The sequence below is a fragment of the Vidua macroura genome, chromosome 2 (assembly GCF_024509145.1).
Source record: "Vidua macroura isolate BioBank_ID:100142 chromosome 2, ASM2450914v1, whole genome shotgun sequence".
NCBI classification, from domain to species: domain Eukaryota; kingdom Metazoa; phylum Chordata; class Aves; order Passeriformes; family Viduidae; genus Vidua; species Vidua macroura.
In genome coordinates, this window is record NC_071572.1 from 61,404,873 (window position 1) to 61,418,345 (window position 13,473).

Below are 13,473 nucleotides of genomic sequence, written 5' to 3' on the forward strand. Positions count from 1 at the left end.
CCTCAAAAGATGATGGAGCAAACCATCTTGAGTGCCATAATGTGGCACGTGCAGAACAACGAGGGATCAGGCCCAGCCAACATGGGTTTGTGAAAGACAAGTCCTGCTTGACCAACCTGGCTTCTGTGACAAGATGACCTGCTTGGTGGGTGAGTGAAAGGCTGTGGATGTTGTCTACCTGGGGCTTAGTAAAGCCATTGACATAATTTCCCACAGCTTTCTCAAGGAAAAGCTTTCAGCCCATGACTTGGACAGGTGTGCTGTTTGCTAGGAAAAAAAAAAAAAGCCTGGATGTCCAGGCCCCGAATGGCACCCTAACTCCTCCTGACTTTGGCTAAACGTTCTTACTGTGGTACCAGTATTGGCTGTTCCCAGAAGGACCTGGAGCATGTAAAGGCCAGGCATTATTTTTGAGAAAGCAGCAAATACCTTTTCATTTGAATCACAGCAAATTCTTAGTCTTTGTTCCTTACATGTGCCCTACTAGAGTGCCTTTGCTTCACAGCACGTTGCCTCATGATTTTTTTAGTGTAGTCCTACTACATTTCCTTGTGAAGCTGCTTATGAGTTCTTGCAAATAATCTCACTGCTTATTTAGGACTATTAGTCCCAGGCTAGCAGCAGAAATTCTAGCATTCAGTAGGTACTCTGTTGTGAAAACATGAATGTAAAGGTGGTGAAACAAAGGTGGTGTTTTCCATGCAGATTGTGGAGAAGCATAAACAGTGTTTGAACACCTGAGAGCCAGTTGTGCCTCTGCTAAGCTGCGACTGAAAATTTCATAGAGTCACAGAATATCCTGAGTTGGAAGGGACCCACAAGGATCATTGATTCCAGTTCCTGGCCCTGCACAGAACACTCCAATCCTACCCTGTGCCTGAGAGCATTGTTCAAATGCTTGTTAAGCTCTGGCAGCCTTGAGGCCATGACCACTGTTCTGGGGAGCCTGTTCACTGCCCAACCACCCTCTGGGGGAAGAACCTTTTCCTAATATCCAGCCTAACCCTCCCCTGATACATATTCAGGCCATTCCCTCAGGTCCTGTCCCTGGTCACAGAGAGCAAAGATCAGTGCCTGCTACTCTGCCCCCTCTCGTGAGGAAGCTGCAGACTGCTATGAAGTTTCCCCTCACAGTCTCCTCCAGGCTGAACAAGCCAGGTGACCTCAGCCATTCCTCTTACAGCTTTCCAGTTACTCCCTCCAGCTGGCTGAGCAGGCTCTCCAAGTCTGCCTGAAGTTGTTTTAAACCTTCACCCAAAGTCCCCAGGAAGCAGGCAGAGCAGAATATGTGCCATGGGGACAGTGATAGGGCTCCCCAGGTGGATGGTCAGCACAGAGCCACGACGTGAGCAAAGCACCAGAGGTCCTGCTTCTGTCCCTGCACAGCAGGCTATCCAATCTCCTGTGAACACAGGTCACTAGCCAAGCACTCCAGCTCCCCTCCCAGAGTGAGCAGGGAGCTGGCTGGCATATCTAAGCATTTCCAGGCAAGCCCTTTGTTCCTGACAGTGTGGTACAGGTGGCATTAATGGTCAGGGCAGGCCTTGGACCACCCTGCTGGCTGGTGGGGGAATGCCATGGAATGCTGGCCCATGAAAACATAAAAGAGCAGCATCGTGTGAGAGAGAAGGCACTGCTGCCTGCTTTACAGACTGGCTCCACTCCCAGCCACAGCTGAGAAGTTCAGCCAAGCAGGAAACTGGGCATGGACAAACCCATCTGCTGGCATCCAGAGAAAGAGTAAGTCACTGTTTTGGCTCTAAAGGAGGGGGGTAAATAAGAGACAAACATTTAATAGCTTGTATTTTTATGAATGAGGCAGTTTCTCTCCCTTTCCAGTAACTCTTCCTAGCAGGTATTTGAGTTTCAAATTTGTTGCTTTGTAATGGAGGTGAAGTAACAGATTCTACAAAGTTTGTCTTTCATATGTTGCAATTGTTTATACACTATATCTGTATGCCTAAGGTAATAATTAATAGTTCTATGAATAATAACCACAAGGAATGGTGGAGTGATTTACTCCATTTTGCAAAGACTCCTTTAGGCAAATCTTAAAAGGCGACAGGAATTTTCACGGGAATTATTCCAGCTGACAAAATTTGAGACATTTTATTTAGTTAAAACTGCCTTGAGAACACTGGAGGAGAAGGATCAAGGAAAGAGCATCTAGGACCTCTGTTTTATTCTGTCATTTAATTTATAAATAAAGTCAGTGATAATGTAAGGACAAACTAAAGTAAATATACTATCTCTATATAGCTCTGGAGTCTCAATGGCAATGACAACATTCACTATCTGAGTGAACAGAGCTGAGATTTTCGGCCCCAAGGTGCCCTGCTCCAGAGTTTCAGTCTCCAGCTGCTTACCAGTTTTTTGATCATGCAGCTTTCTGCTCTTTTTTCCCCCTAATTTAGGATCTGAACAATAGAAAATTAAGTGCTACTATAGACTGTAATTTTCAGCATTATGTTTTGGGGTTAGGTAATCTTTAGTTTCATGTAATGTTTAACTTGAACTTTTGTCCAGGTCACGTTAGAAAGGGTACTAGAAAATAACCAAAATTGCTGTCAAACTTTCTTTTCTAACGTTCACTCAGTGTAAGTGCCCTTGTTCCAGGGAGTAGTTGGTTTGACATAAAAAAAGAAAATTCTAAGGAGTCTTTAAAAATAAATGTGAGTACTTTAGCGTTGAAGTGTTCAGCTTGAGCCACCAAAGGTAGCTCTGGCTTTTGGACAATACTGACCACCCATCCTTGGGACACCTGGCTTCCCAGAAGGTGTTCCTCTCTTAGGACACATGAATAAAAAGAGCTTTGACTGTGCATACCTTACAATTACAAAAGTACTTCTTGTTTGAAAATACAATTGTGTATTTGCGAGCCTGCACATTGATGCTTTATGCATGGATATAGACTTGTGGGTTTTTTGAATACTTGGACTTGAAATGCCAGGGAGCACAACTCCACCAATCATTCTACCTTACATCTGTGCAAAACAGTTCTCTCCTCCCGTGCTGGTAAAGCTTTATAACACTTCCTTCTCACTTTTTATTTATGTAAATGCTTATCCTGATGCAATTCAAACGTTCAGTGTGTGTCTGCCTTCCCAGACAGCGTGCACTGTGCACACCTCCAAGGTGGAGTAGCTCCAGGTGTGTTCTGGCAAAGCAAATTCCGCCACTCATCCTGGAACCCTACTCTTTATTAGGAAAAGTGCAGGCTGCATGTATGAAACACAACATGAAAATGAAATTCTTGCACATGCCTCCTTTCTGCTCTCTCAGGGTTGGGAATAATCAGGCTGTGACCTGCTGAGGGTGACCATCATCTGGGGGAAAAAAGGACGTATCACCACTTCCAATTCTTTGGGAGGAGAAGATTTCCTCCTTTCCCCTTGAGTTTTCTCCTATTATTCTGCCTCCCTGCAGTTCCATGTCACAGCCTTCCCTGCTGTAACGTTTGCCTCTATTGTGGACAGAAGCTCTACATAGGATGGACAGACTTGAGGATTTTACAGAGGTGTTTATAGATTAATTTCCTCTTCTGGAGTCTTGGTACCTCTGAAAGTCAAAATACCCATACAATGAACATTTCAAGGGTCAGTGTGTTGTTCAAGTTCAGTGCTACAGTATTATCTTGCTGGGAAGGAATTTGTTCCACTACACTTGAGCACTCCACCACTACAACCTAATGCCAGTAGCCCAGGCTTCAGCTGCACAAGCAGACACAAATGTAATTTTCAAGCTATTGACAACAAGAATGAATCATGCTGCAATCTGAAAGGCTGTAGAACTTGTAGAGCTTTGATTACAAACTTATTTGCCTCAATTTATTTATAGACTAACTAAATAAGTACAGAATTTGTTTAAGCAAAGAGACAGAAAACAAATTTCCTCTCAGCTATCAGCCCACTTAAGGAATTCCTAAAATTCCCATGGCGTAAAACCAGCAAATCTAGCATTTTGTTTTCCTTAAGGCCACAGTCTCCCTAGAGCTTTCTGATCAGATTATGTAGCTAGGTTTATTCAGGGACTGACTCATTGCATTTTCCTGTAATCTTGTATTTTAACACCTGCTCAGTTTAAAATGCCATTTTGATCTAAATTGGATGGGTTTACTATTCATCCTGTGTACATTACTCAAGATTTAAACTCCTCTTTGCTTAGTACACCACTTTCAGATAGGCATATGTTCGCGCAAGTGATGAATGAGGGGTTTAATTAGTTTTTTTCTGAAGAAAGAATGGTAGACATCAATTTTATAGGCTTGGAACTTCCATTGAATAGGATAAACTTTTCTTGTGACAGTAGCATTCTCAGAAAATAGTCAAAGGCTTTTTATTGCTTTTTCGCAGTTTCTTAATACACAGACCTGCAATTAGAGGGGAAAAAAGAGTGGAATTATCAAAGCAGATTAAAAAAACCTGAAATGATGCTACTACTAAATAAGCACTGAAAATCTCCTTTAGCAGTCAAAACCTGTGAAGCAAAAGGAACAGGGATGGAATCTTGTGCTAGAAAACTTTTGGGATAACACGTAAGAAACCATGGGTTTCCATGCTGGATGGAAGATACACATGTAAAATCATGCATGGCTGAAACAATCAAACAAATAATTTTCTGCTGCTATTTATATCTAGTCTGATTTCCGCTTGAGAGGCCTCCCAATCAGGACAAAAAGTGAACAAATTATTTACTACATTTAGATCACTCAAAATAGTTTTTTCAGAAGCAGGTTTTTGCTACCAGAAGTAAATATTTCCCTAAAATAATTGGTATTTTTGCTTGTTGCTAAACAGAGAATGCAGTTTCCCTTCTCCCCTCTCTATTGCAGAGATTCCAGCTCCAAAGCAGCAGTAGCCTTACCCCTCCCAGGCCAGCACTGCAGGCTGCAGTGACTCTGAGGTAGCTTCTGGGATCTATTTTTCCACTAGTTCTTGCATGGAAGGAACAGCTCATTACTGAACAACAAACGCTGGGTTGAATATACACCACATTAATCAGGAACCACAAAAGGAGCAGCATGGATGGCTCTTCTAGAGAAATGTTTTCCCTTTTCTTTTACTTTTTGTCAGAAAAGCCTTGTAAAGTTAGCAAAAAGCCTGCCTCAGGAGCTCAGTTTTGTTCTCTTTATGTATATTTTGCCCTGATAAAGAGGTTCCTGACTAGTTGAGGAAGGATTCTTATTCCTTGTTTCGCCTTCATTCCTCCATCCCAGCTCTGGGCTGCAGTTGCCTCTCCTCCACCCAGCCCCTCATAGAATAGAATTTTTCATAAAAGAATTTTGGGTTGGAAAGGACCTTACAGCCCATCTCGTTCCTCCCTCTGCCATATGCAGGGACATCTTCCACTAGATCAGGTTGCTCAAAGCCCTGTCCAGCCTGGCTTTCGACGCTCCCAGGGATGTCTACAAGGAAAACAATGGTAGCTTCAGACTTCAGCCACATGAAAATCAAGAAACTTATGCCAATCAGCAATTATCAATCTTGATAATTAACATCGTCAGGACAATTAAGTATCTTTTGATCTTGACCATATCTCACTTCCACCTCCCCATTTCCCAGAAAGCTGTTGCAGTTGCAGAGTTTCTATCAGAGCTCTTGTAATTGCTGAATCTTTACCCTCTGACACTAGAACTGAGGTATCTTCAGTTGAAAGAAATCAAAATCCACACTCCAAAACTTTTCTGAAGTGTTTTAATGCTCTAATTGGCCGGTAACGGCTGGGGAAACATTCTCATTCTTGTTTGAAAAATTTGGATTAATTATCAGTAATTTCCATGGGGTAGCAATATGCTACCGCTGCTCAGTGAATTTGGGTGACAGCTTACCCTGGCATAAGAAAACACCTCTTGGGCAATACAGTCTAATTACTATTCAAGGCAATAATGTGTTCTTATACACAGATTTCTCGCTTCATTCTCACACATTAAGTGCTTGCGACACTGCAATTCTGGGCAGCTAGGTGTGGTGGGGTGGTGGTGAAAGAGCTCAGCAGCTGTTTATCGCCTAGATTTACTGTCCTCCTGTTTTTTCTACTTCTAATTGTAGGTTTCAAACCAGAGCATGTAAAGATGGAAAGGATAGGAATGTAGGCTTTATCTCTAATTTTTATTTCTATGCAGGGGTAGGGTGGGGGAATTTGTTGAAGTTTACCACTGGAACAAAAAGGAAACATTACAATCACAGGGCATAATTTCAAAACACTGTGCAATTTTTAGCTGACTGTATGAGACCAACTTAGAACAAATACCATTGCAGTTGAGTGGAGGGCATGCATCATTTGAACCATGGTTGTCTGGGATGTTGTTAGAAATAATACCACCACAGAGAAAGCATGTTGTTAGAATAAACCATCATCTGTTTGGACAAATTTATTTTTTGCTGGATTGGACAAGGAGAGCTATTTACCAAGATGATATTATTTCTGCTGGAGGTCATCTTGCAGCCTGGTAGAGCTCTAGATTCTTTTAATTGAAAGTTTAAACCAGACCTTCAGCAGTAGTCCAAGACCGCTTCTTGGTGCTTCAAAAGTGCATGCCACATTTAGGCTATGGAGTCATTCTGTGTTTTAATAAAAATGTATATATTAATCATCTCACTCATAATTAAAAACTTCAATCACTTTTGGTATGCAAATGTGCTACCAGTTTTATTACTCCAGCCACTTTCAAGCATTGATGAACACTGGGTATAAGGTTGGACAAGAATAATGGTCTAAAACAGCTGTCTTGGACAATTATATGGAAATAAAATAAAAACCAGCTCCTTCTTAGCTTGAGCTTCTGTAGAGAAAGGAGTTATTCTTTTCATCAGAATAGATACATAAAAGCAGGTAGGTTTTGGTTACCCATCAGTGAGCGAAGAGCATCCAGATAATTTGCCAAGTTCAGATTTGAAATCCTATTCTTGTTTCCTGGGTTCCTGAGTTCAAAAGTCTTCTGATATAAACTAGAAAGCTGAAAAAGGCTTCTACGATTTTTACAGAACTTCTATACCTGCTACATTACATAAAGACATGTCAAATAGCTTATGGAAGCCAGTTGTAAAATCCATTGTGTCAGATGGATGAGACTTTGAATAGTTGTACTGATTATACTGGAGGTCTAGCTAAATTTTACTGAAAACTTAGGGAAGAGAAGAAGATATACCCACCAGTTTTCTGAGAAAATTGTATAGAAAATCTTGACATTTAACACAATCTGCTGCATTATTTGTGTTTCTATAGGTTATGTCTAAAACTATTTTGGTGAGTTCAAGAGATAAATTATCTCTGTTAATGGAAGCGGGTAATGCTCAGAGAGCGACCATGGTGGAAAGATGCACCACACACACCATATTCTCCAGTTTTCTGAAATACTTAATCTTTTTAATTTTGGATATGATGGAGAACAGAACTACAACAGGCAAGAAAATCATTCCATATTTTATTTCATCTTAATGGTAATATTACAAAAAAGGGCTCTATGTATCTCCAAGAGCCCTACTGAAGGCAGTTCTCCCATCCCTAAAAATTAAAGCAAATAATTTTCCAAGCCTTAAGCAGTGGAGACAGCGATGTGGTTTGATTAAGAACCATATAATGCATATTTTTCCATAGCTAGTTACTAGCTTAAGAAAAGATGCATTGCAGGTGACTTTGACACTTCACAGACACATAACTTGCAATGTATATTTCACTTCTTGCATATCTCTCACCAAAGCCACACAGAAACTAAATCCTGATAACTCGATAGGAATGTTTCTGATTTGCAGGGAACAAAGAAGAATAGACATATTTCTGGAGTTTAAATTTCCTGGAATGCCAGATTTAGACTTTTGTTTGGATTCAGATGGATGGACCTCAAATGTTATCAGCTAAGCTAAATCTGATTGTTCGGCTGCAAACCAGAAGAGAACTTTAAAGGTTCTCCACTCTTCAGGTACTGAGAAAAATAAAGGAAACAAGACTTAAAACTCATGAGGATGCATCAAGGTATTTTAGTCTAATGTTTGATGAGTATTAAGCCCTCAAATCTTAAGTGGAATAAGTAGTATCACTCCTTTTGACACAGGTGGGAGTTTGAATCTCTTTTACTTTTTTTTTTTTTTTACTTTTTACAAACTCATGTTGTCAACATTGTCTAGGATTTCTTGCAAATAGTACCTCCAACACAGAAAAATCCAAATAATTTAATTTAGCTGTGAAACTGTGTTGATATTACAGATTTCTGGTCTATGAAACTGTTAGCCACTGTTAAGGACTGAGAAAATAACCAGTGTGGAGGTCTAGTAATAGGATTTACAATGTGATTAAATGCTTAGATAGTGGAAACATTTCTAGCAATAATGATACCGCAACAGGTACAACTTGGATGATTCTGACCTTTGGAGTTAAACATCCGCCAGCACCTGGACTGGAATTTCTGGTATGTTCCACAACATAGATTAAATATTTGATTTAAAAACTTAAATGTCTGCATCTTTCTGTCATAGTTTGAGAATGGTATTCTCCACTTTAGTACTCTCACTAAAAAGCCTTCCACGCTCCCCTCCCCCTACCTCCAACTGGACGCACAAAAGGCAAAGCGCATGGGTTGAGATAAGAACAGTTTACTGGAAACAGCAATGAGATAAGAAAATGAACAGGAACAGGAATAGGACAAACAGGAACAAGCATATTAATAACAGAAGTCTAAAAACTAGGTGTATTGCATGTTTTCTGAAGTGCTGCAGACAAACATTCTGGATGTGAATCAATCTTTTTACATGATAAAAGCCAAATTCTATCCAGCATATGCCCTACTGCTGCTTTCACTAGAACCTGACATCTTTGGTCAAAATTTGTCTCCAATGCTTCTTTGTGCTTCAAAATAGTTACATCAAATTAGACAGACTTTCCAACATCTTTATAATTTCTGTTAAGAAATTGCACTGTACTTCATTGGCTGTAAAATCATACAATAATACGTCAGGAAAACACAGATGCTCCTGGTAAAATTCAACTCCGCTCTGAAAACCAAAGGGCTGGCAACTAAGAATCCAAGAATCCCACCAAACATGCTCCCAACTATTTGAGGTGGCACATGGCTGGGATGGAAACTTGCTCCACTGTCATAGGTATGTGTGGAGTTGCTATTTTGCTTTGCCAGGGTAAATGAAGTGGGGGCAGAGCAACTGACAAAGCCTGGATCTATCCCTATAGTAGTTGCTGTGCAAGACACAATGAGAGGTGGTCCCTGGTCCTCAAAACTTACTGGAGGCTGGAGCATGGATCAAAATCAGGTTTTATCAGCACTTCACATAGCTCAGAAGGATATGTGCTGTGCCCAGCAATACTTCTGCCCTTAACTGCTCTCCCTCCCTTCATCCCTCCCTTTTCCCAGAATATCCCACACCAGTTTAAGCAAAGGTTATCACGATGATACTTAGCAATTCAGGTGTAAAACAAAACTATCACTTCTAGCCCTTCTCAGACTGCCTCACTCAGGGAAGTGGAGAACAGGGTCCTTTGTCACCCCTGTCTGGGGTTGGAAGCAAAGAAAGCAGAAAGGAGAAACAAACAGGAATTATCCTGCACAACTCCTCGTCCTGTCCTTACCTCTGCACAGGCCAGGCCAAAGAGCTGTCTGCATAGAGAAGAATGTGTCCAAGCTGATGATAAGCAGATGAAACCAATTAGAGCAAAAGAGGAATGAAGAAATAATCCCAAAATTTTGTCACAATCCGTTTTCTAAATCAGTGTAGTTGTGCTTTCCCCTTAATGCAGAACTGCAATATGGCTCTAAATAGATGCGACAGATAATGAGTGAAAAAGCAGTGTTAACCATTGAGAGATCTTTAGTACAATAAAGAAATTGTTTTTCCTCAGTAGGTAAAGCCAAGTGATCTAAATCACTCAGTAAAAGGAGGAGACACTTGGCACCAGTGCTAATGAAGCCAATAGCCTACCCTGCTTTCTCCATTTGTCTGGTTCTCATTTTGGCCAGATTCCTTGGCATACACATCAGTTTTGTGAGAAGTCAGAAGAACCACACGCTGATTTTCACTAAGGAAAACACAATTCACAACTGCAGCTGTTCTGTGGCTATCTGTGACTCAGATCACTGCCTGGCAAACTTGATGTGCAACTGCAAAACAGTGCTGCCCTCTACCATGAAAAAAATACCTACAACAGCCACCTGACCATCTGGTTCACAGACACCTCTGTGCTGGATATGGTCCTCAACTTCACAAGTTGAGGTGTGGGATTTGAAGCTGTCCTTCTGTGGCACCACTCCTCTCCCAATGGAATATTTGGCCATTTGGGGACTTCGAAAGCTCCAGGTAAGCAAGGTCAAGGGACAATTTCCAGAGCAGGGTGTAACTATCTCCAGCAGCAGCAACAATGACAAAGACTTTCTTGAGGTACACAACAAAGACAGGCAAATGCTTGCACATATTTCTTGTCTGGATACCTAATTTTTCAAAGGATATTTCATTGCTGAAGTCATACAGCGTGGAAAATGTCTCTACTATCATTAAGCATTTTCCCAGCCTGCTGTACTCTGATGTTTTCTCAACTTCAGACAATGAGAACTATGTTGCAACATTCATTTACTGAGTTATTTAACACCGTCAGTAGTGAGAGGCATGGGAGGCTGCTAAGAGTGATAGGATGCCTTTAAGTTTGTCTGGTTTGTCCAGGAGGATGTGTTAGGGGACTGTGAGAGAACTCTACAAGGAGATGTTTGAAGTAAGAGACTCATCAGATTAATTCAGCAAAGTCTTTCTTAAAGAACAAAGTAAATGTGAAACAACTATTTTCCAAAGCATTGTTAGATTTATTTTTTGTTTATATATTCTAGGCTAACAATTAAAATCTGCAGATAAATTTTGTTTTAAGGCTGTGCCTCAACAGAAAAAGGCATAATCATGTAGCTCCCATTGCAGAAGAATCCAAGCCCCCCCATAGAATCACTCAGGTTAGATGGCAGCTCAGCAGGTAAATTCAAACTGCTTTGCAAAGTGCAAACTACACCCATTACACTCAGAGACTTACACTCAGAGAAACAGGTATTGGACTTCCCTCTGTGAAAGAGGTATTTTCCTGCATCTGTCCTTTCTTCCTTATCTCACAATTAATCTTTATTTCCAGATCACAGAATACTCTGGGTTGGAAGGGACCCACAAAGATCATCAAGTTTAACCTTAAGTGAATGGCCTATATGGGGATTGAACTCAGGACCTGGCTGTTACTAGCACTCAGCCAATCTCAGCAACACCTTTAGCGCAGTCCCCTGCTGTCAGCTCGACTGCTTCTGGGATCAGACCAGGCAGCTCAGCAGTTGGGTCCTGAAAGCTCCCAAGGACGGCACCTGCACAATCTCATTGGGCAACCTTCTCCACTGCCTTGCCTTGTCGTCACTGGCAAGCTTTCTTCCATATATGAACCTTAGCCTTCCCTTCTCCAGGCTGAGTATGGCCAGTTCCCTAACACTTCTCTCACAATCACATGTGCCAGCCCCTGCCTGTCTTGGTGACTCTCCACTGGACCACGTCAGCTGATCCATATTTTTTCAGAGAAAGGCTGCCACCTGCATGATGGATGTGCTGACACCTGCAATTTCCCCAAATGGAGGGAGCCTCAACTTTTGTGACAATGGCAAATTGCTCATGTTCTCCCATATGAGAGAGCAGAAATACCCCATACAATGACTCTCATCTGACAAGGGAGGTGAGGCTTTGGGCAGACAATTTTCAGATGTGTTGCATGAAAAAGGTTGTCATCCCCTGAAAAACCTACACCAGGACTATTAAAACAGCCCAAAGTCTGCTCCTTGCCCATGTCTGCAGGTTTTGAATTCTGTGAGATATGATTAAGACTGGATCCATCCATACAGTACAATAAAGGCTTTGAAATAAGAGCCTTGCACTGCCAGCAATGGATTACATTAAACTGAGATAAAATATAAGAAAACTTCTGTCCAGAGAAGCTGTGTCTGCCCCATATCTGTGAGTGTCCAAGGCTAGGCTAGGTGGAGCTTTGAGCAACCTGGTCTAGTGGAAGGTGTCCTTGCCCATGGCAGGGGGGATGGAACTGGGTTGTCTTTAAGGGCCCTTCAAATCCAAACCAGTCTGGGATTCCATGATTCTCTGTGCACTTAAGGGAATGGCTATGAAGATTCTGAGGAACCAGAGGAATTCTGAGGAAGTGAAGCTGCTGCAATTTTAAAGAAAGACTATTTCTATTTTAAATAGTCATATTGATACAATTGTAATCAATGATGGAGCAGTTTTGCTAGAAAGCAAAACTTAATTTTTCAGAAGACTTCAATACATGCCCACCCCCCATTACTGTGCCCTTTCCCACTAAAATCAGCAATGTGCTAACGATGGAATTAATGGGGCCTATTTGCAATTGCAAATAGATTTAATCACACTGGTTATTGCAAGCTGGATACCGAACTCCATTTAACTCAGCCAGAGAACAACTGAATCAGCTGTTGTAAAGACATCGTTTCCTTTGTCAGTACCGTGGCAACAAATTATAAGCCTTTTTCTCCAAATTACAAATATTTCCAGTGATAACTCTCATGACTGTCTATTACACACAGAGGCAAATAATTCAAATCATCTGCCCAGGAACTCCCTTATCCAGCTGTCTGTGCAAGAGAACTAACCTTGCCTTCACAAAGTAGCAACTCACCAATCCTACATAGGAGAGTGTGGTGTTATTAAAAAGAGCCAGTACACACAAATATATTGATTTCTAAATATTACCAAGGCTTTCTCCAAAATCTGGAAAAATGAAACCTAGATGACTTCAGCAAAGATCTGCTGCCCTCTGGTAAAAAATGTGCTGAAATCACAGTAATTCCCCATTACCATGACAACGGTGTCAAAAAATTCACACATGCAGCAGTAGCTGAGGGTGTATGTACTCTGGCCTTGTTGGGAAGAAATGAGGTTAATAAATCCATGCTCTTTCTAACAGAGCAAATTAAATTTCTAGTTACTTTTGCCACTGTAGTGTTCTGAATAGGGCTGGTGCAAAAGACATTTTATTCCAGTGCCCAAGTAAGCACTCCAGTTTGCTTTTTCCAGGAAAAAATCCTCAACTACAGAAATCCACAGCTCAGATATTGTGCTGAGCTTCCCAACGGCCCTATTCTGCCCCAGCGGACACCAAGAACCTGCTACCAATTCTATTTTATAGGGCTTTGCGCTACAGAAGTATTGCATTAGAAGTTCGCAGAATTTTTCCAGAACAACGTCTCCTAAAACGCATCTACGTCTGGTATAATAAAACAAATTTTATATAACAAACTCATCTCCCATGATGAACCTTTTCTTTAATAAAAGTCACTTTATACTTACATCACCCTCCTCTTCCCTTCCTCCCCCCCGCCCCCCTCGTTTCCGGGCGGGTCGCGCTGCTCTCCCGGCACAAGATGGCGCCGGACGTGAGGAGGCAGCGGGGGTGGGGCGGGTCGCTCGAGCCCCTGCTCCGCGCGCT

General features: G+C 41.6%; 1 protein-coding gene and 1 long non-coding RNA gene across 2 annotated transcripts; one reads left to right on the forward strand and one right to left on the reverse strand.

Moving 5' to 3' along the window:
• Positions 1–11: 11 nt before the first annotated feature.
• Positions 12–12,082, forward strand: C2H21orf62 (chromosome 2 C21orf62 homolog). Its single transcript, XM_053971923.1, is given in 5 exon segments — positions 12–1,740; positions 9,965–10,133; positions 10,136–10,213; positions 10,215–10,448; positions 10,450–12,082. Coding segments are annotated over 5 exon segments (645 nt in total). The 5' UTR covers positions 12–1,705; the 3' UTR covers positions 10,579–12,082.
• LOC128804283 (uncharacterized) lies at positions 4,190–13,470 on the reverse strand. Its single transcript, XR_008435995.1, has 3 exons — positions 13,335–13,470; positions 5,303–5,404; positions 4,190–4,369 (listed from the first exon to the last, which is right to left on the reverse strand). It is a non-coding gene; the product is annotated as an uncharacterized LOC128804283 (long non-coding RNA).
• Positions 13,471–13,473: the final 3 nt, after the last annotated feature.